The sequence below is a fragment of the Lytechinus variegatus genome, chromosome 10 (assembly GCF_018143015.1).
Source record: "Lytechinus variegatus isolate NC3 chromosome 10, Lvar_3.0, whole genome shotgun sequence".
NCBI lineage: Eukaryota > Metazoa > Echinodermata > Echinoidea > Temnopleuroida > Toxopneustidae > Lytechinus > Lytechinus variegatus.
This window is the reverse complement of record NC_054749.1, coordinates 8,288,057-8,315,869: the sequence shown is the minus strand read 5'-3', so window position 1 is coordinate 8,315,869 and position 27,813 is coordinate 8,288,057. Positions and strand designations below refer to the sequence as shown.

The 27,813-nt window shown below is 37.4% G+C and overlaps 3 protein-coding genes across 3 annotated transcripts in view; all 3 read right to left on the bottom strand.

Annotated features, from left to right (window-relative positions):
* Positions 1-19,217, bottom strand: part of LOC121423177 — a 44,945-nt gene extending 25,728 nt beyond the window's left edge. Inside the window, exons 1-6 of the mRNA XM_041618488.1 lie at positions 18,908-19,217; positions 10,507-10,599; positions 6,032-6,379; positions 4,199-4,297; positions 2,462-2,688; positions 412-568 (exon numbers count right to left, since the gene is read on the bottom strand). Of these exons, the coding sequence (XP_041474422.1) occupies positions 412-568; positions 2,462-2,688; positions 4,199-4,297; positions 6,032-6,379; positions 10,507-10,599; positions 18,908-18,986 (1,003 nt within the window). The 5' untranslated portion in view covers positions 18,987-19,217. The remainder of the gene's footprint in view (positions 1-411; positions 569-2,461; positions 2,689-4,198; positions 4,298-6,031; positions 6,380-10,506; positions 10,600-18,907) is intronic.
* Positions 8,197-10,223, bottom strand: LOC121423178 (putative nuclease HARBI1). The gene is made up of 2 exons (XM_041618489.1): positions 9,476-10,223; positions 8,197-9,370 (listed from the first exon to the last, which is right to left on the bottom strand). Exons 1-2 carry the CDS (start codon positions 9,886-9,888, stop codon positions 8,380-8,382), a joined length of 1,404 nt encoding a protein of 467 aa, XP_041474423.1. The 5' UTR covers positions 9,889-10,223; the 3' UTR covers positions 8,197-8,379.
* A 1,887-nt stretch (positions 19,218-21,104) lies between the features above and the next one.
* LOC121422593 (enteropeptidase-like) overlaps positions 21,105-27,813 on the bottom strand; it is a 29,960-nt gene continuing 23,251 nt past the window's right edge. Inside the window, exons 12-17 of the mRNA XM_041617742.1 lie at positions 25,655-25,814; positions 23,453-23,506; positions 23,139-23,186; positions 22,274-22,615; positions 21,581-21,742; positions 21,105-21,109 (exon numbers count right to left, since the gene is read on the bottom strand). Of these exons, the coding sequence (XP_041473676.1) occupies positions 21,105-21,109; positions 21,581-21,742; positions 22,274-22,615; positions 23,139-23,186; positions 23,453-23,506; positions 25,655-25,814 (771 nt within the window). The remainder of the gene's footprint in view (positions 21,110-21,580; positions 21,743-22,273; positions 22,616-23,138; positions 23,187-23,452; positions 23,507-25,654; positions 25,815-27,813) is intronic.

Sequence of the window (27,813 nt, the reverse complement as noted above, 5' to 3'; positions counted from 1 at the left end):
TGACCTCCTAGATGACCTTTGACCCCATCATCGTCATCGACACATATGTGGTATTTCCAAAGGACCATATTTACCAAGTGGGAACATAATCAATGCAGAAATAAAGAAATGAGAGCAAGTTGAACAAAAATTTTAACATTTTTTAAACAGACCTACAGACTGACAGGAAAAGTGATCACTCGGTCTCTGCCCAACTTTAAGGTGATACCAAAATGATAAGTCAAATATAAAGAAATGAATGCAAGTTGAACAAAAACTTCAACATTTTTCAAACAGACCAACAGACTAACTACTACGCTACATGTAGTTCTCTGCCAAACTTTGTTTAGGTGAGACAATGATTAGTCAGGCTCCTCACAAGTTACAATTGAAAACATTGGAATAATAAAGATTCCTGTAATGATCACTTACATGATTCTTCAGACACTGCTCTTATGTTGGCAGACAGAACTAGCCTTGACGCCACATCTGTGAGGGGTTTTTCTATACTGATCCACATCGAGTTCCCGGGAGGATTTATATCGCCTACTTCGATACCATACTCATCGTTAAACGGGAGCCCTTCAGCCTGAAAATAAAAATATGACACTAATATTAGTCAATCAAATGGCTTTCCACGTAATTTCTGTATATGAGGTGCTGTGGCTCAGTGGATAAGGTGTAGTAAATGGGTACATGGTAGGAAGTTCCTTGGATGCTCCATGCACCCAATCAGGGAAGCCGTGCTAAAGCCAGGTTGAAGGAATGCCGCGTGTAAAAACATTGTATTCTAATATGTGACTCGACATGTCCAAATCAGACAGAACTCGCTTCCAACTTGAGAAAATGGGTAAAATGCTGAAAATCTTTAAAAATATTGAAATTTTTATTTTTACATTTTAGGGATGAATAATGTTTCAAAAAATCAATCGAAAATGATAACGGGAAAGTGTCGAAAAAGCAGTTTTTTTGCGAGTGTTTTTTTCGGTCAGTTCGAACTTTTCTGACACTCTGCTCGTTCAGCTAGCTCTAATCTTCGCGCTGTACTAAGCTCCACCCTAGCAACGTACTCCATTGTTGATTGGTTATTCATAGTCACGTGTGGCCGGCGGTGATTGAAGAGGATTAATTAGCTGAAATTGATGAGCTAGAGCTAAGCTTAAGCCATTTAAACCCGCGTTTTAATCAGACATTTATAACTGAAAGATACATTGCATGTATTCTACTTTGCATTATTGTCATGATACTTGCATGAATTTTGTATTTTTGTTGGAAATGAGAAAAAAATAAAAACTGAACTGAAAACTGTAGCAGGAATAATCATAATCACTTATTCAAGATAGGGAAAGCGGGGGCTGAAAATGTATTTTGTACTGTACATTTTGTAGACTTGTAGGGATAAGAATCATTTACATCAAACCCTTTATGATTCAAACCTCTTGCCGTCAAATACTATGTCCTTTAGCATGTGCTATACTGTACATGTACCAAATTAAAGCTTGGGAAATGGAAAATCATAATCATTAAAAAAGGCATGTTTGAAAAAAATCAAGTACTGTCTGCTTTTGACATGACGAGTCACATATTTCAAAATTCAACGAGCGCAAAAAAGCGTTCTAAATTTTGCATGTCATTGTTAATATATGTACAAAAACAAATTTCTAGCTTATTTCCTGACATAGCATCATGTTTACTGCAGGTACATGGACTAATACCTGGCAATCTAATGTCTTATATCTTTATGTTAATGTTTATGTTTGTGATGTTGTAGCCTTGGTAACAAGCATTAATACAGGGTGTGCAACAACAAAAAAACACAATTTTTTAACACTTTCTCAACTATTACCAGATTTTGAAGCCTGCTTGCATAAACGATTGTTTTAAGCCAGAGACATACATTAGAAGGCATGGTGGGTCAGTGGTAAAGTGCCCACCTCATGAACAGTAGGTAGTGGGTTCAAACCCCTAAGGTCCTACCAAATACTTTAGGACCTAATGCATTCTTGCTAGGTGCTCAGCATTTAGGTTGGAGAAGGGTAATAATAGCACATTATTGCATACAGGGCCTGCTAGAAGAGCAGTTTTATAATAATAATAATATAGGGTATTTATATTGCGCACATATCCACTTTGTTAGGTGCTCAAGGCACTCCTATATTACCAGGTTAAGCTAGGCGTTCATAGCGCACACAGCTTTTTAAGGAATTACTTCCTACCGGTACCCCTTTACCTCACCTGGGTTGAGCGCAGCACACTGTGGATCAGTTTCTTGCTGAAGGAAATTACGCCATAGCTGGGATTCGAACCCACCCTCTGTTTCAAAGTCCGAAGACTAATCCACTGGGCCACAACGCTCCACAACACTTATAGTTAAAGTAGTTAACCAGGGTAAATAAAACATTACTACTTTTATCATAAACCACCATAGTTTGTGAAAACTGGCAAAAATACATACAATTAATATTCCACATTTCATACAGACCTTGAATACAATAGTGCCTTCATCGCTGTAATCGAGGCCAGTGCCAATCATAAGAGTATGTGATGCTTCAGTGATCAAAGAGAGTACATCTATTAGAATCCTAGACGGGGGTGTCACTTGTATTGTCCATACCATTTGAAGAGGTAGAGTAGTAACTAGCAGAGGAAAGCCAGGAGTCTGAATGCTGGCCACCTCTCCTTCGTTCAATACAATGGTTTCCAAAGGACCTGGGTGATGAAGTGATTTCACAAAAGGCATATTTTCAATTCAATTCAATTTATTCTTCTCAGTATAAAAACAATACAAATAGTACAAACATGAAATAAATCAGACATGGATATAAATCAAATATTATACTGAAAGGGTAGCAGCCAAAAAGAAGTTAACCTTATGTACGGCCGACCCAAATAAAATAATACATTATTTGAACAATTAAAGTAGGAAAGGGGAAAGAATTACCTAACTAACCAAAACAAATAATCAGAATAATAATTACGTAAAAATGAATAAGTAGTGATGATTTTATATTTACAATTTCTCCTAAAAATATTCAGAGAGCAACTATCCTTGAGATCCTTCGATAAAGTATTCCAAATTAATGGTCCCCTATAAAAATTGAGTTTTGAAATAATTTTGTTCTTACTTTAGGTATATGAAAATCATTATTGCCCCTGGTTGTATAATTATGTACATTACGATTTAAAACAAAATAATTACATATTGACTGAGGTAAAAAATATTTATAACACTTGTTCATAAAAATTGCAGTCTCATGATTGATTTTATCTAGTATTAGATAGTATTAGATAAAGATGTGATTTTATCTAGTATTAATAATAATAATAATGATAATGAAGATGATAATAATAATTATGATAATAATGATAATAACAATGATAATAATAATAATGATAATAATAATAAATTAGCTTTAATATATTGCACCAATCCCCTTTGTAGAGTGCTCTTAGCCCTTTTCAAGAAAAAAATAAAGGAAATTAAGAAGCAGTGAACATCATCAATGTTGTGACATGATTTTTTTTTCATGTTTCAGATATCGAACAATTTTCAAATATATCCAAGAAGACTGTTCCATTATAGAGGATGAATGGACAAATGTTCTTTCCCCCAGGTTTGGAAACTTTATTTGGGGGTAAAAAGAGAATTGAAAGTGGAAGAGTAAGGATATGTTGAAGATGAACAACAAAATCATACATCATAACTTTATTTCTTTTCATCTACCAAGTACCAATAGCATTTAACAAATTAAGTATTAAGATCGATCAGTATTACCACTTGTTCATTGAATATGTGTGGGTCATGATTCCATTGTCACATCTTTATCTAAATTCCAGGAATATATAACAATGTAAAATGGCATTTTAAAAAAATCCAAAGGAAACACGACAATATGCATATAACATAAACCACCACCAATGCCTAAGTATACCTACATGTAAAAAGAAATCTGTTTAAGCACTCTCCTTACAGGGTGACATAAGAACTCTCTAAATAATTAAGTGTTCATAATTTGTACAGCTAATAATATTTACACTTTTTGTTAAACTTTTTTAAGTGAACCAGCTTTCACTTGCAAATTTGCTATTTTGAGATGTATAGTTGTGTTTGACCTTGAATGGAAGTTGCTGTTATGGTTCTTTGCCTGTTTGATTTTCCTCTTCTTAATCAATAATTAATTAAGGTGGATTCAGGCCCTAACTTGAATGACATATTTACCGCAGGTTGGTTCATTGCTGTTATCTGGACAGGTGACAATTCCGTCACACATCTTCTGTGGAATGATAATTCTGTCGGTACCTGGACATCCGCTGATGTCTTCAAAGGAACAAAACATAAATGAATTCAGTTGCAATACATATAGTATAGCATGTTTTAAAACAAAATCAGTCTGTTAAACTAATAAAATGTGCACTCGTTATTAGACTAAAATATTTGAAATATTCAACTGTGCAAGTGTTATTTTATTCCAATTTATTTACAAAGTGCACATCACATTTTGTGGTCTGAAAAAAAAAAATACTAATTCTTAACCCTATCTAGACAGGGGTATTTTGGGAGATCATATGACCGGGGGGGGGGGTCTACGAGGAGATCTTGGCCGCTGACCGCACCAAAATTTTGCACAAACGTTGATTGATTGATAAACAAATTTATTTCATTTTAAAATTTCAACAAAGTTACAAAGTAAAGCGAATTATAAAATAACATAATAAAATGAAATACAAATCTGAAAAGCAAAGCTTGTTATTGAAGGTTTCCTTTAATAAATACGACATATTAAATATGACATATTACAGCACGCGACACTGGTCCGACAATCCAGTAAAAATTGCTGTCGGACCAGTAACTTTTCAGAAATAACCAAATTTACTGGTCTGACAAGACCAGCAAAAAATATAATCAAACTAATATAAATTATATTTTTCCTAAATGGCTTTGACATCGTTAAAGAATGGCTTTCCAAAATTGAGAAATGGTTCTCATGAATTATGTTGTGTGTGGGTATGTATGTTTGTTAGTACGTTTTTTTTTGGGGGGGGGCAATAAAAGACAGCAAAATAAACAAGCCTTTTGTTATGTTTTTCTTTATTTGGGGGACCAGTAAAAAATGGAAACTGGGGATCTACTGGTCCGACATTTACAACTTGGACCAGTATAAATAAAGGTTTGTGTGGAACCCTGTATATGTTGCCTAGAACATACATGTAGTCTTCAAAATTGTGGTAATTATTTAAAGAAAACTTCTATTGATCAATTATGCTAATTCATGCATAATTAGTATGCAAAATCATACTTTTGTTCTAACTCCCTAAAGGAAGCTCTATATGTTCTAATGTTTAGTATACAAACTCTTTGTCATTTTCACAGCACATGTATGTGAAAAAAAAATGGGACACTAGATCAATTTCTTAAGCATTCTATTGTTTTTGTCATTTTTTTGTATATTTCTCTGTTTTTTCAACCATTTGTTTTCATTGTTTTAGCTGAATTTCTTGTCAGGGACTCTTTTGTGATCATAAACAGCACAAAACAAAATTTGGGTTGAAAACACGTTTTTGAGGAATCTGGGTCTGACATGCACCTACTTACTGTTGCGTAATCTCAAAAACAAACAAGGTTTTCACCTTCCAAAAAAAATGCACAAAAAATTGAGGGGGCCTCTGAGCCCCCCCCCCATACGGCTAACCAATTCTTTAAATTTGAATTTAATATTCTTTATTATTTCACAATGTGCACATCATATTTCATTATTTGAAAAAAAAATCTCAAGCACTTCTTCTTTAGCAATATGAATTATAATTATTTTTATTGGTAATGTTATCAAAATCATTAACTGAAATTAGTAATGCAAATCTTAACTGCTATTATTAAAGTGAACATTAGGGCAATATTGTTATTGTAATGGACACATCCTCTTGCTGGTGCAATTTGTTTTCAAACTGAGAATTCCATGGAAATTCAGACTTCTGAAATGGCAATTATGAATGAACATATTTTGAATCACAAATATAGAATCAATAATTGATTAATTGACGACATCACATATACCTTGTGGATGTAAGGCCATCACCTCCATTGTAAAATCCCTTGTTCCCGCGAGGGTGGTAGCTTGTATCAACAGATTTCCGCTCGGGAAGACCTTGTCCGCAGCCTCACCAAAAGCCTTGCTAAGGGGCCCTTCAATGGTCCAAACATAATCCTCCCCGATATCTGCTTCTATGGAAGTCACTCTGATGACATCACCAGGCAGCAACTCGACGTAATCAACAATAACGATCAAATCAAGGGTTGGATCAGTTGATACGACTGACCATTCAAGCGGTGATTCATCGACCAATTGAGGTTTGGAACGTGACTGGAAGGTTATACTTTCTCCCTCTTCTAACTCAAATGGAGCTGAAATGATCAAAAACATCAGATAAGAATTAGGACTATTATTACTGCCTTTAATGTCCCTCCTTAAAAAAAGAGGAATTCATATGTATATCTACATAATAAGATTTTGATCAAACAAATACTTTGGCAAAACAAACTATTACTGTGATTGTTGGGAGTATACACTAAGAAGATTAGGACAGCACGGGAGGTAATAATTCATGTAAAATGAACTATACAGCCTTTGTGAAATAAAGCTATACACTATAAATCCTTCACTTGATTATGTGGATTCATACCATTGTGAAAATTTTTGTTGCAAAAAAGTCTTATCTCACTTCCGCTATGCAGTCAAGACAAAAACGTCCATTCTTTGTAATTTTGAAATAGTATAAATCCATTATGTAAGATGCAAAAAATAGAATACAAATTGTCAGCAATAGGTTTTAAAACTTCTAGGAACAAAGGAGGTTTTAATGATATTATGTTTGTATAAGTGTGCTACATTTGTAAATTAACAACAAGAACAATAACTGATTTAATGTCATTTGGCATATCAGCTCTGTGATTTTCTGAAGATAATGCCATATATAAATTTATGTATACCATGGGAGTAAAAAAATAACTTGACACCTCACAAATCTCCAATTTAAGGAAAAATATGTCATAAATACATAATTATTATATATGGCCTGAAAGAGTATGTTCTCCAAGTAATTTGATAATATATTCATGTGGTATGTGTTAACGCTTGGATGATCAAGACGTATTCTCTACAGGGATGTAAATTTTAATTTGCGCAAAAGTATTGAATGACTGCAATGAATGAATCCAGAAGTCAATGATGTTATAATCCTACAAGGGTTGCATTAAAATCCACTTAAATACATCTTTTCAGTTATTTACATTATAATTGTGTTTGGTATCAATTTTCAAGTTTAATTTCATTGAAAAGGGGTTCGTAAATATGTTTACTAATGCCTAGGTCACATAGCCCGGCCGATGAGGTTCCGATGAGCCAGCGATGCGATTTTAGCCGGACACCGGCCGGACTCCCGTGGTCACCGGCCGGCGTTTGGGGCTAAAAACCGCATCGGTGGCAGCTCGGCGAAATTTAACTTCGGAGTTAAAAATTCGACGGGCTCTCACCGAGCTCCCTCATCGCAGCCCCATCCTTACCACATCGGAATACGCATCGGCCGGTGTACGACCGAGTATCGGCCGGTGTCCCGTGCCAGTTTATGTTTATTGCCATATTTATTGTGTATGTGGTAACATCCAAGGTATGAAAACTAAAGTTCTGTCGTTGTCTTTATTGTTTTTATCTTTTTAACATCTTAGAGCAATAAACTGAGAACTCAAAAGGTAAAACAAAGTTAATTTAGAAGGAAAGAAAATGTCATTTAGAAGGTTTTATAGAACACACCATAAAAATTGGTTAATTTTAACAAAGTTGCATAGATCAAAAGTTAAACAGTACTCAAGTAAAAATTAATATTTCGTAAGACTTTATCTGATATGTAAACAATGGAGATCCTCATTATGAAAAAACACATACTTTTTAAAAGGTGAAAACATATTAATGGGCAATCATTTGAAGCCTATTACAAAATTACAAAGCTAATCATATTGGTTGATACAAGTGTTTTTCTTTATGAAAGGTTAGTTTTTAAAGGTGAAAGAAAAGATACAATGACGATTATTCTTTGATTAAAAATAATTCAATCACAATGAATGTGTTGCTGTTGTATTATTTACACACATCTCATCTTATTCATACTGGTGTATTTTAATATTGATTTATTCTTTCAAACAGGTTTGATTTCTTTTGGCATTTATTACTAGTGTTCAAATTAAAAAGAGCAAAGGCAATGTTTTAAGATTACCCAATAACAGATTTATTTGCAAACAACATACTGAATAATGGAAAGTATAACACATCAAAAATGCGTTAAGTCCTGAGAAGAATAATGGAATGTCTGTGGCTGCATCCGGTATACTGTAACAATATTAGACACAAGTTACTGCTGGTTTATTGCCACATCTTGCCATGGCACACTCCCGGCAGGACTGCAAAAGTAATTCTTGAGGTATGCGCGCAGTTCTTTGCCTGGTCGGGTCAATCTTGGCCCGTGCCCTGCTGCTTGCACATCTTCGAGCACGGCTTGGTCTCGCCATGCACCCGCGATGATCTGACCCTGCTCATCTTCCCGGTCGAGGTCAGCATTCTGAAGGTTGGGGTAACGAGTCCTCATGAGGTTGTGAAGGGTCATGCAGGCCTTGACGATCTTGGTAACTTTCGACGGTCTCAATCCCAGGGTTGTTAGCAGACATCTGAAGCGATTGGCGAATATACCAAACGCGTTTTCAACCACACGGCGTGCCCTGGAACACCGGTAGTTGTAGATCCGCTCGTCCCGTTTCAGGTGCCGATGAGGGTAAGGCTTCATCATGTATGGCCGTAGGGGGAAGGCGTCGTCTCCGACCATGTAGTAGGGTGTGTCCTGGTCGTCATTTGGTAGGGGATCCGGCTGGGGTAGTCCGATCGTTCCCTCACGCAGACCTGGCTCCAGTCGCGACCGGTTAAAGATGCCGGCGTCGGAATACGACCCTGGTGACCCCACATCCGCCCAGATGAACTTGTAGTCAGAGTTTACCACTGCAAGCATGACGATGGAAAAGAAGCCTTTGTAGTTGTAGTAAAGTGAGCCGCTCTTGGGGGGCTTCTTGATGGCGACATGTTTCCCATCGATCGCGCCACAACAGTGGGGAAAGTTCCATCTGTCTCCGAATCCCTCGGCTACCGGGCGCCACTCATCTTCTGTCTGGGAAGTGGCCCACATCTCGTCCTCGTATTCGTCGTAGATGGCCTGACAGACCTCGGGGACGAACAGAGAGATGGTGTTGTGTGGGACACGAAACGCGAACGCCAGATCATGATAGCTGCTTCCGGTCGCCAAGAACCTCAAGGTGATCGCCAGCTTCAGCCCAGGATCCAAGGGGGTTCGATGCCTGCAACAGAAGAGGGTGAAATATGAATAAAATCAAACTAGAATAAATATGGATGGAAGACATTTCAGCACAATTTGACAGTAGGTTCATAAAGTGTAAACTTACGTTGTGGTCTTGGCAATGCGGGGGCCAACTCGGTCAAGCAACTCATAGAACATCTGTGGCACCATGCGGAGGTAGGATTTGAAGTCAGCAGCGTGCTCGGCCTCGAGTTCCCTCATGAGCGTCTCATACTGGCCGAAACGAGGTCTGCGTAGGATCCACTCGCGCACCCACCAACGTCTTATTCTTCTGCCGGCCCTCTGTCGCTCCCTCTCGGCTTCTTCGAGCAGTGCTGCCAGGACCAAGTTGTACTGGAACCTCGCCTGAGCTAGCTCGTGTTCTAACAACGCCATTCGTAGTCTTCTCGGTGCAGCCATAGTGATGAACTGACCATTCCAGGTAGGGTGGACATATATATACAGGTATGGAATAGCTGACCATCGGCCCCCCAAGTCCGAGGTACACCGGCCGAACATCGGCCGGGCAGTGTTCGAAGCCCGTTAACAACCCGGCCGGTGATCGCACGGTGTCCTTTAACCTGCTCGGGTACCGGCCGTATACCCCCCGATGTCCGGCCGACCATCGGCCGGACATCGGCCGGTAGTTGCTGCCACATCGGCCGAAAAAAATCTCCACTTTTGAGACAGACTCCGGACGGTCATCGGCCGGTGTTTGGTCGGTCGCCTGTAGATTTCCGGACGGAGCCCGGTCACGTCACCGAGCTATGCCACCGATGAGGGGAGCTCGGCGACACCTCAAAAATCCACCGAGCTCCACCGATGCCGGACACCGGCCGGGCTATGTGACCTAGGCTTTACTCATGTAGTATTATGACATCATTGGCATCAGGATTCATTCATTGCAGTCATGCCTTACTTTGGCGCAAATCAAAATTTACATCACTGCAAAGAATACCTACATGTACTAATTATCCAAGCGTAAAGACATACCACAATGTGGTATGAATTTATTTGGGAGAAGATACTCTTTCCAGCCAAATATAATAATAATGCGTATTTCAGTGTGCCATCTCCATCTTCAGCACATTGATTTTTATGTTAAATAGAATAAACACAAAATTAAAATAGACTTACAGCAACCAAATTCGTCGCTTTTGTCAGAACAATCCACTTGTCCATTACAAAGAGACTGGTATGTTATTTCTCCATTTTTACAAATTGTCAGATCTGCAGAACAACAGAAGGTGAAAGAAGAATTTTACCAAGTAAAAAAAAACAAAACTATATATTTCATATCTAGTTTTGGAGTCAAGAATACGTACAGATTAAGTATTAACATGAATTAAAAAAGAGCAACAATTACTGAAACAAAATTTGAACATTACAAAAGCATGGTAGGTGTTGGATGATGATATCTTAAAATGAGAGGCTGACTAGCACATCTAAAGGCTGCCGCACAATGTAAAATTAGTCTGCAATCTGAGTATGGAATGAAACATTTAATGCAAGTATTGAGGCATGGATCACCTTATTGTGTAAATTTCTAAATCATTATACAAATACTTTATTTCAAATCTATGACTATGCTACCATCCTTATTAGAATGAAAGAAAACATAAAACTAGTCATAATGATGTCATATCAACTGTACAATTGGCTACGATTTGAAACCAATTTGGCCTTAACTCCAAATTAAAGGCTTGTAATCATCCTAAATTGTTAAATCAGTATTCTTACAGTATAACATTTGAAACTCACTTAAAAATACTAGTAGACTTTTCATTCACATTTTCAGAAAAATAAACTGAATGTGATTGGTTCCAAAATTAGATTGTGGTTCAATTCAGTTGTACTGTTTGCAGAGACCATGGGCCCGTTGCATAAAACTTTTTACCTGAGAAAACTCAGGTTGTTTTTACCAGAGTTTTTGCCCTGTGCTAAAGTCAATGGCGGAAATCAGACTAACCTTAGTTTTCAGTTTTTAACCAGAGTTTTCTCAGGTAAAAAGTTTTATGCAACAGGCTTCATAACAGTACAAATAATTTTACAAATTGTCAATCTGAAAAAGGTGTTATATATAAGAATAATTGTAGAAGAATTTAAAAGCAATTACATTCATCTATTAGTTATTTCCCTTTAAGGATAGCCAAGAATTGTAAAGAACATTCAAGAATGTCTTTTTATTATGCAGGCCTTGCCTATTTAAAAGGCCAAGGAGTTGTATTGTTATTTCTGAATAGAGATTAGGAACAATAGGCTTAGCTATGTTATTGACACACTGTTGATTTCAATGAGGTCATTCAAGAGTGTTCTGGATTTTTGACTGCTCCATTATAGGAGAATGTTCTTTTGGAAGAAGGTGTTAGAACCTTCTATGGTGGTGACATTTTTTTAGAAGCTTCTAGATTAGTTGAAACTTAGTATATATAGCTGCAGTTTCTTTAAGGACATCATCACATCATCACACCATCACATCATATGAGAGCAGGAGATCACATCACATCATATGAGATCACTTCACCAGATCAGATCAGAGCAGTTTATGCATCAATGAACTGTTTGCAGTTATTTTGAGAGAGAAATTATCAGTTCTCATCGAGATCATCAACATCATCAACCTGTTCAATGAACACGCTTCAACCCATGGATTGCTGAAATTGACTGTTAATCATCATCAACATCGTCTTCACGGACATTTCAACTCGTTGCAGTGACTCTTATTATTCATCGGACTTCAACCTCAGTTTCATCATCGCCATCATTGTGAATTTTCGCCAGTCAACTGGGATTTTTATCATTTGGATTATTACTTGGATATAGCATCATCACTTCGGGATTTTACATCGGACACTTCAAGAGATTTATGTAAGATCATTATTTGTTTTATTTATGTATAATTATTTCCTGTAATAAAAAAAAGAGGAAATTAAACACAAAGAAGAAATTAAACACTTGTTATTTGTTGCAGTATTGTAACAAATAATTTTGGGGGCTTGTCCGGGAAACGAAAATCAAATTTGTAAAAGCCAAGGCAATTTTGAGTCGAAAACCAAATTTGTATAAGACAATTTGAAACTAAAAACAGTTTTTCAGGAAACGAAAGCCAATTTGAGACGAAAGTCAATTTGAAACAAAAGCCAATTTGAATTGGAAACATTTTGGAAACATTTTGGAAAGTTCTAGAATATACTGTACTGTGTTATTACGTGCTTGTATTTGTGTATATTCACTATGGCTACATTTGATGTTGAAGAATTTCTTGCAATGACAGAATTGTCATATGATCATTTGAAGTCACTGAAGAAAGATGATTTGATAACAGTTTGTGATCATTTGGGTGTATCTCTAGCCCCAGGTTTAAAGAAGGCAGAGATAATTGACTTGTTAGCTAGTCACATGAAGCTTACAGAGGAGTCTGAAACTTCTATCAATATGTCAGAGGATGCTCAGATCCAACTGGCAAACATTGAATTGGAAAAGGAAAGAATTAAAGAAAACCTTGAGAAGGAAAGAATCAAAGAAAACCTTGAAATGGAGAAAATAAACATTGAAAAGGAAAGAATCAGAGAAAACATTGAAATGGAGAAAATGAGATTGGAGTACCAGTTAAAGTTGAAAGAAATGGAGTTAGCTCATGCAAATACTAATACTAACTCTGTTAAAGATAAATCTCCCCAAGGCTTTGATGTGGCGAAAAATATTCGCCTTGTGCCAAAATTTGATGAAGAGGGGGTTGATACATATTTTGTGTCATTTGAAAAAGTGGCCAAGAGACTGAATTGGCCCGAGGAATACTGGACTCTTCTCCTTCAAAGTGTTTTTGTTGGAAAGGCTGCAAAAGTCTATTCTTCACTCTCTGAAACGCAATCATGTGACTATGCTACAGTAAAAGAAACAATTCTCAATGCATATGAGTTAGTACCAGAAGCGTACAGACATAAATTTAGGAACATGCAAAGACAATCAGGCCAGACATATGTTGAATTTGCTAGGGAACAAGAAATGATGTTCGATAAGTGGTACAGATCACTGAAAGTTGACAAAGATTTTGTTCACCTTAGGGAAGTTGTCCTCCTAGAAGAATTCAAAAAGAGTCTTCCTTTTGGCATTAAATCTCACTTAGATGACCATAGAGTTACTGAAGTCAGTAAAGCAGCCATAGTAGCTGATGAATTTGAGGTCACACATAAAGGTAGTGGAGATAGGCCTCCTTTCAAAAATTATTGGAAAAAGAAAGGTAAAGGGTCATTTGAATCCCACAATAAACCTAGTGAGGGAAAATATGCAAGCAAGGACAAAGACACTAACAAGAATCAGGCTAGTGGGGGCACAGAATCAACCAAAAGGTCTGAGAGTCGTAGTTCCAAAATTTGTACTCATTGTCATAAATCGGGACATTTGAAAGAATCATGTTGGAAATTGGTTGGAATGCCAACCAAAACTAAGAAAGACATGGGTTTTGTCAAGCAAACAAGTGTTCCCTCGATGGAGTTTGTTCCATCAGAGCCCAATCAAGATGTTGAGAGTGTTTCTCTGGTATTTGCTGATAAAGTCAAGCAGGTTGATGAAACTTTTAGAAGTTTTTTGCATGATGGTGAAGTATCCCCTTGTTCGACTGGTGCTGCTGGTAGGTCAGTGGTGATCCTTAGGGATACAGGGGCTGCACAGTCCCTGATGGTGCCAGGGGATTCGGCTCTTCCTCTGGAGAGTTCAGAGAATGCCAACGTCTTAGTTCAAGGTATTGGCCCAAATTTCATGTCGGTTCCTTTGCATAAGGTCGACTTAAAGTGTGACCTAGTTAGTGGTCCTGTGACTGTTGGTGTCGTTCCAGAATTACCCATGAAAGGTGTTGATTTCTTGTTAGGTAACGACTTGGCTGGAGATAAAGTTGTTGCATCTCCAGTGGTTTTGGAAAAGCCCGTTGAGGTAGCTGAAACTGAATTGTTGCAGGAAGATTTTCCAGGGATTTTCCCGGATTGTGTTGTTACTAGGTCTCAGACTCGTAGAGCTGAAAAGGATGATGCGGAATCTGCTGATGTAGAGGAGAGTACTGATGTCTGGTTAGCTGAAACCTTTTTCAAGGATTTGAATGGGGATAGTGTTGAAGGCTCTGTTGCTAACAATGATAGTTTGTTTAGTAAATCCTCCCTTGTACAGGCACAACAGGCAGACCCAGAATTAAAAAGCTTGTCACAAAAAGCATGTTCTGAGGCTGAGGCTGATAAGGTTCCTGAGTGTTTTTATGTCAAAGATGACATTTTGATGAGGAAATGGAGACCTCCCCGGAGACCAGCTGATGAAGATTGGTGTATAATTCACCAGGTTGTAGTTCCTCCTTGTTACCGCACAGATATTCTGAAAATGGCTCATGAGTTACCTATGGCAGGTCATGTCGGTATTCGGAAGACAGAAGATAGAATTATGAGGCATTTCTATTGGCCTAAGATGCACAAAGATGTTGTGCATTTCTGTAAGACATGTCACACATGTCAGATTATTGGTAAGGCACAGCCTTCTATCAAGCCTGCTCCATTGATACCAATTCCTGCATTTGATGAACCTTTTACTAGGGTTCTTGTTGATTGTGTCGGACCCTTACCCAGAACGAGGTCGGGTCACAGATTTCTCCTGACGATTATGGACTTGTCTACACGATTTCCAGAGGCGATACCTTTGAGAAGTATCACTGCAAAGACAGTGGTGCAGGCGTTAGTGCAGTTTTTCACTAGGTACGGTCTGCCGAAGGAAATTCAATCTGATCAAGGGTCAAATTTCATGTCAGGAATATTTCAGCAAGTTATGAAGGAGTTGGGAATAAAGCAGATCAAGTCCTCTGCTTATCACCCACAGTCCCAAGGAGCGTTAGAACGCTATCATCAGACTTTGAAGACCATGATTAGGGCTTATTGTGAAGACTATCCCGATGACTGGGATAAAGGGATCTCATTCCTACTGTTTGCAATTAGGGATTCCCCGAATGAGTCCACAGGTTTCAGTCCATTTGAATTGGTCTATGGTCATGAGGTTAGGGGTCCTCTAAAGCTTATCAAAGAGAGGTTTATGGTTCAGGATGATGATGTAAACCTTCTAGACTATGTGTCAAAGTTTAGAGAAAGGCTCTCAAAAGCTTGTGATGTGGCTAAGGAACACTTGAAAGAGTCGCAGGGAAAAATGAAAGCTCAAGCTGACAAAAATGCAAAAGAGCGAAGTTTCAAGCCTGGAGACAAAGTGTTAGTGTTGTTGCCTTTGCAAGGTGAGCCCTTGAAAGCTAGGTTTAGTGGTCCCTACATAGTCAAAAAGAAATTGAATGATGTCAACTATGTGATCAGTACCCCTGATCGAAGAAAGTCTCAAAGAGTTTGTCATGTAAACATGTTGAAAGAATACTTTGAGCGAGAGGCTAGTCAGCCAATAGGTACAACACAGGTCAAAGAAGAAGAAAAACATGTAGATGTACATGAAGAAGAATGTTATGGAAAGACAGATAATGAATTGTCTTATACAGATGTATCTAAGAATGAACCATGTGGTGTAAAGTTGTCTAACTCAGAGATGTTAGGAAATATGGATGAGGCATTAAAACACCTGCCTGAAGATCAAAGAAATGATATATCTGGCCTGTTAAGAGAATATGAGAATGTATGTAAAGACAAACCAGGTCGTACACCTTTAACTGTACATGATGTAGACGTAGGTGATGTAAGACCTATCAAACAGAATCCTTATAGGCTCAATCCAAGCAAGTTGGAAATGGTGAATAAGGAAATACAGTTTATGTTAGATAATGACATAATCGAACCGAGTCAGAGCAGTTGGAGTTCCCCCATTGTAATGGTTCCAAAGCCAGATGGCTCTCAGAGATTTTGCATTGATTACCGAAAGGTAAATGCAGTAACTAAGACTGACTCGTATCCAATTCCTAGGTTAGAAGATTGTATTGATAGGGTTGGAAATTCTGCCTATATCACAAAGATAGACTTGCTTAAAGGATATTGGCAAGTGCCACTGACTGACCGAGCCAAAGAGATATCAGCCTTTGTCACACCTGAAGGCTTATTTCAATGCAAAGTCATGCCTTTTGGAATGAAAAATGCACCAGCAACCTTCCAAAGGTTGACAAATCAAGTGATTGCCGGACTTGACAATTGTGTCGTATACATTGACGACATCCTAGTATACAGTGATACTTGGAATGATCATCTGAATCATTTGCGAGCACTGTTTGACAGGCTGGACAAAGCCAATCTAGTAGTGAATCTGATGAAGAGTGAATTTGCCAAGGCAAAAGTCACATATCTTGGTCATGTGGTTGGTCAAGGGCAAGTGCTACCAAGAGAAGCCAAGATACAAGCTATCTTAGACTTCCCAATTCCCACAACTAAGAAAGAATTGCTCAGATTCTTAGGTATGAGTGGCTTCTACAGGAAATTTGTTCCAAATTACAGTACTGTGGTTAGTCCTCTGACAAACCTGCTGAAGGCAAAAGTGAAGTATGTTTGGTCTGACGAATGTCAAAGATCGTTTGAGAAATTAAAGGCCATTTTGGTGAATGAGCCTGTTTTGGCAGCTCCAAACTTCACAAAGCCATTCAAAGTAGCTATTGATGCATGTGATGTTGGAGTAGGAGCAGTATTGCTCCAAGAAGATGAAGAAGGCATCGAAAAACCAGTGTGCTACTTCTCTAAGAAACTCAATCGGTTTCAAAAGAAATACTCAACTATTGAAAAAGAGGCCCTGAGTCTCGTACTAGCCCTTCAGCAGTTTGAGGTGTATCTAACCAATGGAGAGATTACAGTCTATACAGACCACAATCCTCTTGTGTTTTTGGAGAAATTCAAAACAAAGAATCAAAGACTGTATAGATGGAGCCTAATGCTCCAACCATTCCCTTTGAAAATTGTACACATAAAGGGAAAGAATAATGTAATTGCTGATGCTCTATCAAGAGTATAAAAAGTGAAATTATTCATGATTTTGACCAAGTGTGTCATTTGAAGAAAACATTTTTGATGTTCATTTATTTTAACATGTTCGTTAAGTACTATATCTTTGTACACGATAACTGTAAATGATTTATCAAGATGACTTTAAACAGTTAAAAGAAAAAAGTAATCTTAAAGAAACCTTTACTACGGTAAAGCTTTCTTTTTCCCGGTGGGGGAGGTGTTATATATAAGAATAATTGTAGAAGAATTTAAAAGCAATTACATTCATCTATTAGTTATTTCCCTTTAAGGATAGCCAAGAATTGTAAAGAACATTCAAGAATGTCTTTTTATTATGCAGGCCTTGCCTATTTAAAAGGCCAAGGAGTTGTATTGTTATTTCTGAATAGAGATTAGGAACAATAGGCTTAGCTATGTTATTGACACACTGTTGATTTCAATGAGGTCATTCAAGAGTGTTCTGGATTTTTGACTGCTCCATTATAGGAGAATGTTCTTTTGGAAGAAGGTGTTAGAACCTTCTATGGTGGTGACATTTTTTTAGAAGCTTCTAGATTAGTTGAAACTTAGTATATATAGCTGCAGTTTCTTTAAGGACATCATCACATCACATCATATTAGATCACACTATCACATCATATGAGATCACTTCACCAGATCAGATCAGAGCAGTTTATGCATCAATGAACTGTTTGCAGTTATTTTGAGAGAGAAATTATCAGTTCTCATCGAGATCATCAACATCATCAACCTGTTCAATGAACACGCTTCAACCCATGGATTGCTGAAATTGACTGTTAATCATCATCAACATCGTCTTCACGGACATTTCAACTCGTTGCAGTGACTCTTATTATTCATCGGACTTCAACCTCAGTTTCATCATCGCCATCATTGTGAATTTTCGCCAGTCAACTGGGATTTTTATCATTTGGATTATTACTTGGATATAGCATCATCACTTCGGGATTTTACATCGGACACTTCAAGAGATTTATGTAAGATCATTATTTGTTTTATTTATGTATAATTATTTCCTGTAATAAAAAAAAGAGGAAATTAAACACAAAGAAGAAATTAAACACTTGTTATTTGTTGCAGTATTGTAACAAAGGACAGAAATGAAAACACCTATTTAATTAAAATCAGGAGCATTGTGGTCCAGTGGACGAATCTTTAGTCTTTGAGACAGCTAGTGAATAGAAAGATGACAGAAGTTGAAAATAACAAGTTTTTCTAAAAGTGGATTACATGAAAGAATTGCTTAAAAACCCAAATTAGATCGTATCAATTTTGGAGGAGTTTATACCACTTTCTATATCAATGGGGGAGGGTATGGAAGTTGTTTTCCTTCTTATTTGAAAAAAAAATACTATTGCACCGAAATATCAATCAAATTACATGCATTACCCCATTGAAGACTGAGCCCACATACATTACATGTATTCTGGAGTCTATGGAAAGCAAGTGTTTAATCAAAAATTCATTCGGTCTCAACCAGATTAATTTCAAGAAAGTAATCTTATCAGTAGAGAAGAATGTCTGATCCCATCATCTCACGATCAAACATGAAGCTAGAAAGTGCTCACCTCCCTCATGAACCGCACTCAACTCAAGTTTGAACCCAGACATCTCATTGGAAAAGTCACTCACAAACCTCAACACCATGTATGTCGAAGAGGAAATGATGTCATCAAAATTGCCCTCCCCGCTGAAACTAAGCACAGGCTCACGACTGGCATCTACATAGAGGAAGTCATATGTGGCCTCCGTGTTGAACACTATGAATCGGAGTAAGACTCTGTAATTGGCAGGAGCATGGACTCCCCACAAGATTTCGAGAGACCCTGGGTAATTTAGGGGGTAGTTTGGTGATGTTATTTCCACAGTCTCCCCTACCTCAAGGTCTATTCTGATTACTGTTGGTAACGAACACAAAAAAGAAAAAGAATTATAACAATACCAATTGAAGGGAACATAGAACAGAAAAACTTTATCTATTTTTGGCAGATACTTGGTAAAGGGTCATAGCAATTATTCATATTAACTTCACTTTCATAATTTGGAATACTCCAATTCAAAAAAAGTTGATGGATTTTTTTGCTGGGAATTTAGTCCCCCTCCCCTCCGTTTTAAAGGAAGCCCAAGGAGAGGTTTCTACACCGGAATTCCCTCATCTACCACTGAGATCATCCATGATACTCCTAAAGCAAACTTATCCTCTTTCCTATATCTTCCCATCACCCATAAAGCCCAAACTCAAACATCATTCACATCCACCCCACACTCATATAACCCACACTCATATAACCCACACTTAAACCTCGCATCTTCCCTACACTCATATAACCCACACTCACCCACAGTCATATAACCCACACTCAAACCTCACTCATATCCACCCTTCCCACACTTAAACCTCATCCACACTCATATAACCCACACTTAATCCTTACTCACATCCACCCCACACTCACATAACCGACACTTAAACCTCACTCACATCCATCCTTCCACACTCACATATACATAACCCACACTTAAACCTCACCCACATCCTCCCCACACTCATATAACCCACATTTAATTCTCACATCCACCCCACACTCATATAACCCACACTTAAACCTCACCCACATCCTCTCCACACTCATATAACCCACACTTAAACCTCACTCATTTATCCTTCCCACACTCATATAACCCACACTTAAACCTCACCCACATCCTCCCCATACTCTTATAACCCACACTTAAACCTCACCCACATCCTCCCCGCACTCTTATAACCCACACTTAAACCTCACCCACATCCTCCCCACACTTATGTAACCCCCACTTTATTTTTTATTTTATTATTTTTAAATAAGTGCAAGTTACCAATAATGCATATAGCATTTCCACATATTTGAAAGCAGGATAAAAGAGCATTGTACATTAAATGCCTTGCTCACAGAAATGCCGTGGCCAGTAATTGAACCCCAGACTTTCTATGTATAGCAAAGCACCTTAGACCACTCGGCCACGGCACCTCCACACTTAAAACTCTCTCACATCCTTCCCACACACGCATGACATATACTTAAACCTCACTCACAGCCTCCAAATATAACCCACACTTGCTTTCAAGAGATTTGGAGCAGAGACATTAAAGGACAAGTCCACCCCAACAAAAACTTGATTTGAATAAAAAGAGAAAAATTCAACAAGCCTAACACTAAAAATTTCATCAAAATCGGATGTAAAATAAGAAAGTTATGACATTTCAAAATTTCGCTTTATTTCTCAAAATCAGTTATATGAACGAGCCAGCTACATCCAAATGAGAGAGTTGATGATGTCATTCACTCTCTATTTCTTTTTTTTTTATTGTTTGAAATATGAAATATTTTGATTTTCTCGTTATTGTAATGGGAAATGAAGTTACATTCCTCCCTGAACACATGGAATTCCATTATTTTAATATTTTGTGCTTCAGGCAAGGAGGTCCTAATCGTCAAATTCATAAAAATTGAAATATTGTATAATTCAAATAAAAAACAAAAGAAATAGTGAGTGAGTGACATCATCAACTCTCTCATTTGGATGTAACTGGCTCGTTCATATAACTATTTTGTTAAAAATAAGCGAAACTTTGAAATGTCATATTTTTCTTATTTTACATCCAATTTTGATGAAATCTTCAACATTGTGCTTGTCTGATTTGTCTCTTTTGATTCAAATCAACATTTTTCTGAGGTGGACTTGACCTTAAAGTACAGTTCACTGAGACTGTATTGTAAAATGTTATACTATCAAATTTTTTTAAACAGTTTGAAGCTATACTGAAATCATTCAGTTTGATTGACTGATAGTAATATTTCGTCTCACACACACCACGAACTGTCCTCTCTGCGCACTTCTATGCGAAAGTTACTTTTGCAGAAAACGCATTTAAAGAAAAGTTTTTTTTAAACCAGCAATAAGTGCGCCTACTAGGAGAGCAAATTATTTACTAGTGTCTTCGTTAAAAAGTTCAGGTTCGAAAGTTTCATCCCGTACCTTTCTATTTTCTTGACGTTAATTATTTATGCCACAGTGGGCAACAAAACAGAGAGGACGGTTCGTGGAATAGATACAGTGCGCTTCACTTTCGCATCGAAGTGTGCAGAGAGGACGGTTCGTGGAGCGTGCGACGATTTTGGTAGAAGTTGTGCAGTTACTATCATAACAAGTCTGTGAAACTAGAGCATGGTCGTCAGAATAGGTATTGCATCTCATACCTGGCTGCTCTGTTGGAGATTCATATTCGCAGACATTTGGGAAATCCCAACAGCAATCACCGAGTAAAGCACACTGTGAATCACAGTAACAGTCACCCCGATTACAGCTTTCTAATAGACTGGTACAACAGCTTCGTGCACAGGAACCATTAAAAGGGATGCCTAAATAAAAATCAATTTAAGGACAGTTATGTTTATGCGTATGGTGATCTGCAGATGTTTTACACTCTGCTTTTTGATGTCTTAATGGATGAACAGGTGATTAATCAGCTGGAGGTATGAGCTGATTTTTCTCGTTATCTGCGCTCTGACTGCAGATCCCATGTGTTAATTTATGAAGCTAATAAATTGGAATTATTCCATTGAACATTTTTCCTCTGCAGTGCTGCAAAGTATGACGAATATGACCCCGAGTTTGAATAAATGGTAGAGTGGTTGGATTTTTCCTCACATAGATACAAATCTTGTAATAGTGGTGGGGGTATTGTTCGAACTATAGACGAGCATATAGTGGGTTGATTCTAACAAAATTTCAACTTTTACCTGTTCTGATTTTAAAGCTTAGAAACAATAAAAATAAGGTACTACAAACATGATTATTTCCACATCCTGGTATAAGAAACATCACTCAACTGACTTGCTTAAAATAATTCCCATCTCATCAGGGTTAAAATTAAAAAAGAAATTCCTTACTTATGGCAGTAACTGTGAGTAGGAACCCATCTAGACCCCCAGCATAGTCGCTCTGAAACCGTATCCACATTTTTGAAGTCACCTCAGCCAGATCTCTTGGTAGAGTAGAGCCCGATATCCTTGCGACCAGCGTTTCATTAGAATACGCATCTCCGTTGTATATGTATAAAAAGTCAGAATCATCTTCTGATTCAAAATTGATGAAATGGACAAGAACTGCAGAATCAGCTGGAGGGATGATTTCCCATACATTCTCTGAATCATCCGGGTATCGACCAGGATAATTGGGAGAGAATATCAGGCGGGATAATCCAATGTTGAGACTGATCAAATCATATTCAGCTGGAATTTCAGAGGGAAAGAATTAAAAGAGAATCAGCAAAATGGCAGCAGGAAAGCAGCAAAAGCTAATTTAACTACAAAATTGTATACAGCTAGATTATATATCAAATATAAAGTGTGTCTTGATGGAATTTAAAAACCTGTCGTTACTTTTTATTTATTTTTTTTCTTTCTATTTTCATAATCTCAACAGTTTAGTCTCTCATTAATAATCTTGCTTGTTTCAGAAGATATCCAAGGACGCACTTCATTCATGAAGTGAATGAATTGAGAATGCTAGTTAGCAATACCTGATATTTATCACATGTATGGCAAGACATTCAGCATAATATAAAATATTAAGTAACGCCATGAATTTGTGAAAATAAAACCTAAAAAGGGGATCCTAGGTAATTAAGTATAAGAATTTTCAATGGAAACATAATCTCCTTTTTAACGTGACATAACATAAGACACATAATATGAATGGAATGTTAGAATGGCCTGCAATTCACAGATATAGTTATAATTTTAAGATACTAACGTGTAGGGACTACGACGGTATCGTTGATGATTGGAGTAGGTGAAGTACCTAAAGAAAAAGGAAAGAAATTATGTTAGATAACATTTATAGGTTTCTTTAAATTATGAATATAGATTCCTGATGATGATCCATAATCTCAATAGTAAAAAGACCAATAATTCTTGTATTCAATGATACCTTGCAGTTATTGACTGCATGTCTAAAAATGTTCAATGAAATCAGTATTTTCTTTTAAGAGCAATATGATAACAAAGATAAATAACATATTGCAGAACAGTCTTGAACAGACCCAGTGATAATTCTCAGATACTAACTTGTAGGAACGACGGGATCAGTGGTGATTGGCATGGGAGTTGATGCAGGGTATTCTAAAAAAAATGAAAACGAAAAAAACATTCAACGATTTATTCATTCTCATGGTTTATTCTTGAAATATATCTCTTTGATTGTATTTGATAAAATATTACTGAAGACAAATGGTTCTGTGTTCATCAGTTCAGCCTAGCTCACATCATTACTTTCTGGGTTTGTGTTCAGCATTATATTGCCCAAATGCAGACAATCACAACAGAAGCCTTGCATTCTGGCTTCGTAATTTAAGATTTTCAAACATTGGCAACGCAATGCAACCAAATTCATACAAGCGCTATGGGGCAAATGCGAGCAAGTACAAACAGGGACAAGGAACAATGAGCAATAGTTTACATACAGGTATAGGCTAACGCAGTGTTACTGTGCGATTTGCCTGGTTTTAGCTCATAACACCTTGCTTTACTGAAAGCAACTCTGAGCTCTGACGAGCTTGTATGCAAAAGTGTGATTGCAACCAGGGGGCCGTTTCATAAAGCTGTTCGTAAGATAAGAGCGACTTTAAGACCGACTGGTGATCCTTTCTTACGCGCAAAACCATCGCTAATGAATATACCATTTGCCATAAGAAAGTATCACCAGTCGTTCTTAAAGTCGCTCTTAACTTACGAACAGCTTTATGAAACACCCACCAGATATTTTCCTGCCACTATGCTGCATTATGTTGTGCATTGCTGTTTTAGCAGCAACACACTTACGCAGCGGTACACATGCATAAGATGCGAAGGTGTGAGCCATGCTTTACAAAGAGTTACAACATTATAGCTATTTAAAGGCTCATAGACTGGAAGGCCTTGATGAATATAATGGAGAATATGATTTTGAACCACCTTAAATACAAATCAATATGCTTGAATCACAAGCTGTTGGGAGTTTTTCATCGAATAAACATAGATTTTTGATCAAGACTGAAGAAACAACTAGAACATCAATGACATGAATCTCATCCTGCATGTTGCAACAAAATTTAACACAATTTTCAATTTCAGCCCAGTTGACACTAGTGAATTATAATGGAGACATAAATTGAGAAAACAGAATTGAAATTGATGAAGAAATGACAGAGAAGCATTTTCTGTGATTTTTGAATAAATTTTATATAAATCAGCATAAATAATACTCTAGTAAAAATGTCTAAATTCTGTGTAGAACCTTGGTGAACCTCTTATAGCACTCAGATAGAACAAAAACAAATCAAAATCAGTCAACAAATGAATAAGAAGTATTTTTGTGAGTTTTGGAAATATGCATAAATTAGCACATTCAATGAGTCTCAAAATTCTGTGTAGAAATCTTATATCCCTACCTAACGCTATCATATAGAGCAAACAAAATTGAAATTGATGAACAAATGAAGGAGAATAAGCATATTATTTTTGTGATTTCTGAATGAATTTGCATAAATTAGCATGGATAATTTCTTTTCAGAATTTATAAATTCTGTGTTGAGGTTTGGTGACCCTTATGCAGTTCTACCAGATGGATGAAAAAAATCAAAATTAGTCAACAAATAAAGAAGAAGCATTCTTTTGTGATTATGAATAAATTTTGCATAAATAAATGTTTCCAGATTCCATGTAGAAATTTGGTGAAATTCATGAAGCTCTACCAGATGAAAGAAAAAAAATCTCAGTCAACAAATGAAGAAGCATTTTATGTGAATTTTGAAAAATACGCATAAATCAATTTTGCATATATCAGCATAAAAGTTTTTCTAGTCAAAATTTTGAAATTCTGGGTAGAAGTTTGTGGAACCACATGAAGCTTTACCAAAAGGAAGCAAAAAAATCAAAGTCGGTCAACAAATAAAGGAAAAGCATTCTTTGTGAATTTTGAAAAATGTGCATAGTTAATAAGCACATTCAATGAGTTTAAAAATTCTGTGTAGAAGTTTTGAATCCCCCACCTAGTGCTATCATATAAAGCAAACAGGATTGAAATCAGATTTGAAATGGCGAAGTAGAAGTATTTTGAAATTGTGGAAGAATGACAGATGCTACGCCACGGCATAAGCTCATCTGGCACTTCGGGCCGGGTGAGCTAAAAACACAAAAAGATTGTAAAATTATTTCTGTAATAGGATCAAACCCCGCTTTGTAAAAACATAATTTAAATGAGAAAAGGCAAAGAAAATTGTTACAACATACCTCCAGATATGACAGATTCCAGGAAAGGGAGTAAAGTTGAAACCCTTGCATAGATTCCTGGAAAGCCTGGATCAGCACACCCGTTACCAAAGCTTGTTACACCTGTCAGGTGCCATCTCCCATCAGCACCTTCACACACCAAAGGACCACCACTATCACCCTAGTAAAAATCAAATAGACAAAAGATCATCTAAAAGAAAGAAATATTATTTGTCATATTTTACTTTATTTGTGGGCTTTTTTTCTCCATTTTCAATTTTTCACATTTTAATTTAGATATTCAGATATTCAAAATTTATTGTCATGCTCAAAATAAAAATTACATTGGCACAAAAATCATATTCCGGCTGTTGGTATTCAAAGAACAATATATAACATATAATAAATAATTACAAAAATAATGGCATTAAATAATATACACAAAGACCTAATACTAACCCAGAACAAAATGATACGCTGCAAGGGCAGCTGCACTGAAAAACTTTACCTGGTGCCGAGGGGGGAAACGTCTCAAGCACGGTGCCAGCCCAACACATCCATGGGCCCCGGTTCGACATTGAAATAATCACAACACATCACACTACAAAAACACAAATAACCCATCCACACCACACCAATAACCCCCAAAACTCCACACCAAAAACACACCACACACCTCACACCACAACACAAACCACAAACACACCATACCAACCAACACTACACACCACTACAAGTCATCGATAACAATGTCGAAACGGCACCCATCCAGTGCTGGAAACCACCACCACGCCTGGCGGTCCCCCCTCAGGACCAAGCAGCATTGCCTCAGCACAGCCGCCCCCGCAACGTATAAAAGTAATATGGCATGACAATGAAGTACAATACAAGAAATCAATTGGATTAAAATACATGTTGGAGTAAGTACTTGGAGGTATGTCGGTTTCAGTTTGAAGGGTATTGCCCACTAACAAAACAATATTGCACATGATATAAATGAAAGGGGGTCATCGTTTAAACTCTGCATTGTACAGAACCATTGCATTTGTGAGGAAAGAACATCTAAACCTGCTAGTCCTTATTCTTGGTAACCGGATCCGCCCAGACCTATTAAAAACTACAAAGTCATGGAGGGGATGGGTATCGTCTCTGATGATACTATGTAGCTTATCCAAGACTGCTTTGTAAGCTATGTCTTCCAACTGGGTTATTGGCAAACCTATCACTTTACTGGCATTTTTTATTGCCTTACTCAGCCTATCCTTATTCTGGGAAGTTAGACCAAAAAACCAGATAGCACAGGAAAAAGAAATGATAGGTTTGATCAGACTTTCAAAACAGAACAGAAGAGTCTTTTTCACTTTTACATTTGTATATTCGTCAATTTTTTAGTTTTTAGTTGTTACTACATTTGTGTTTAACCTTTATACAGGATTTCATATTGCAATGAATATGCATGCATGAAAAGATAAGGAAATTCAGTTCCTGAAGAAATTGAATCAATACAAAATTTGCAAAAGGCACATGGACTTGGAAAATATAATCCATCCATCATGAGCGCCTGTCAGACTTATGCCATAAAAGTTTGGACAGCACAAATTTGACCGAACTCGTGATGGTTATTTACTTTGGATCATCGCAGTTCCAGTTTCCAACAATCCCAATTCTTAGACTCATAGCAGGTTTCTTGATTGATAAACCAAAATAAATATCCTCTTTGATGTTACATGTTTCAAAGTGAAAACATGCAGTTACTTCCGGTTGGTTAGTCTACTAACTATTGCTCTCCTTAGGCGGTGCTGCACCATCCCGAGTTTGCTCAATCTCGAGATTTTAGCCCGATCAGCCCTCTTCGCGATTAATCTCGAGATTCAAGAAACCCCGTCTCCACCATCGCACGAAGAGCGATTCTTGCTCGAGCGAGGCAACAAGCCGATATTCCGAGCATGCGCACTTTCGATCTTGGAGTTTCAACGGCCCGCGCTTTTGAATAACTTCCCGCGCCCGCGATATGCAATCAAGTACATGTACTCTTTCGCCGAATTTGACAGTTGTTATGCAACAATCCTCTCAGCTCAGCCGCGCTATAATTATAAGCGAGTGAAGTATTCTTCGTTTAATATGATGGCGGACTCCGAGGCAACGACAGAGGGGGAGAGAGAGAGGGGGGAGGAAAGAAA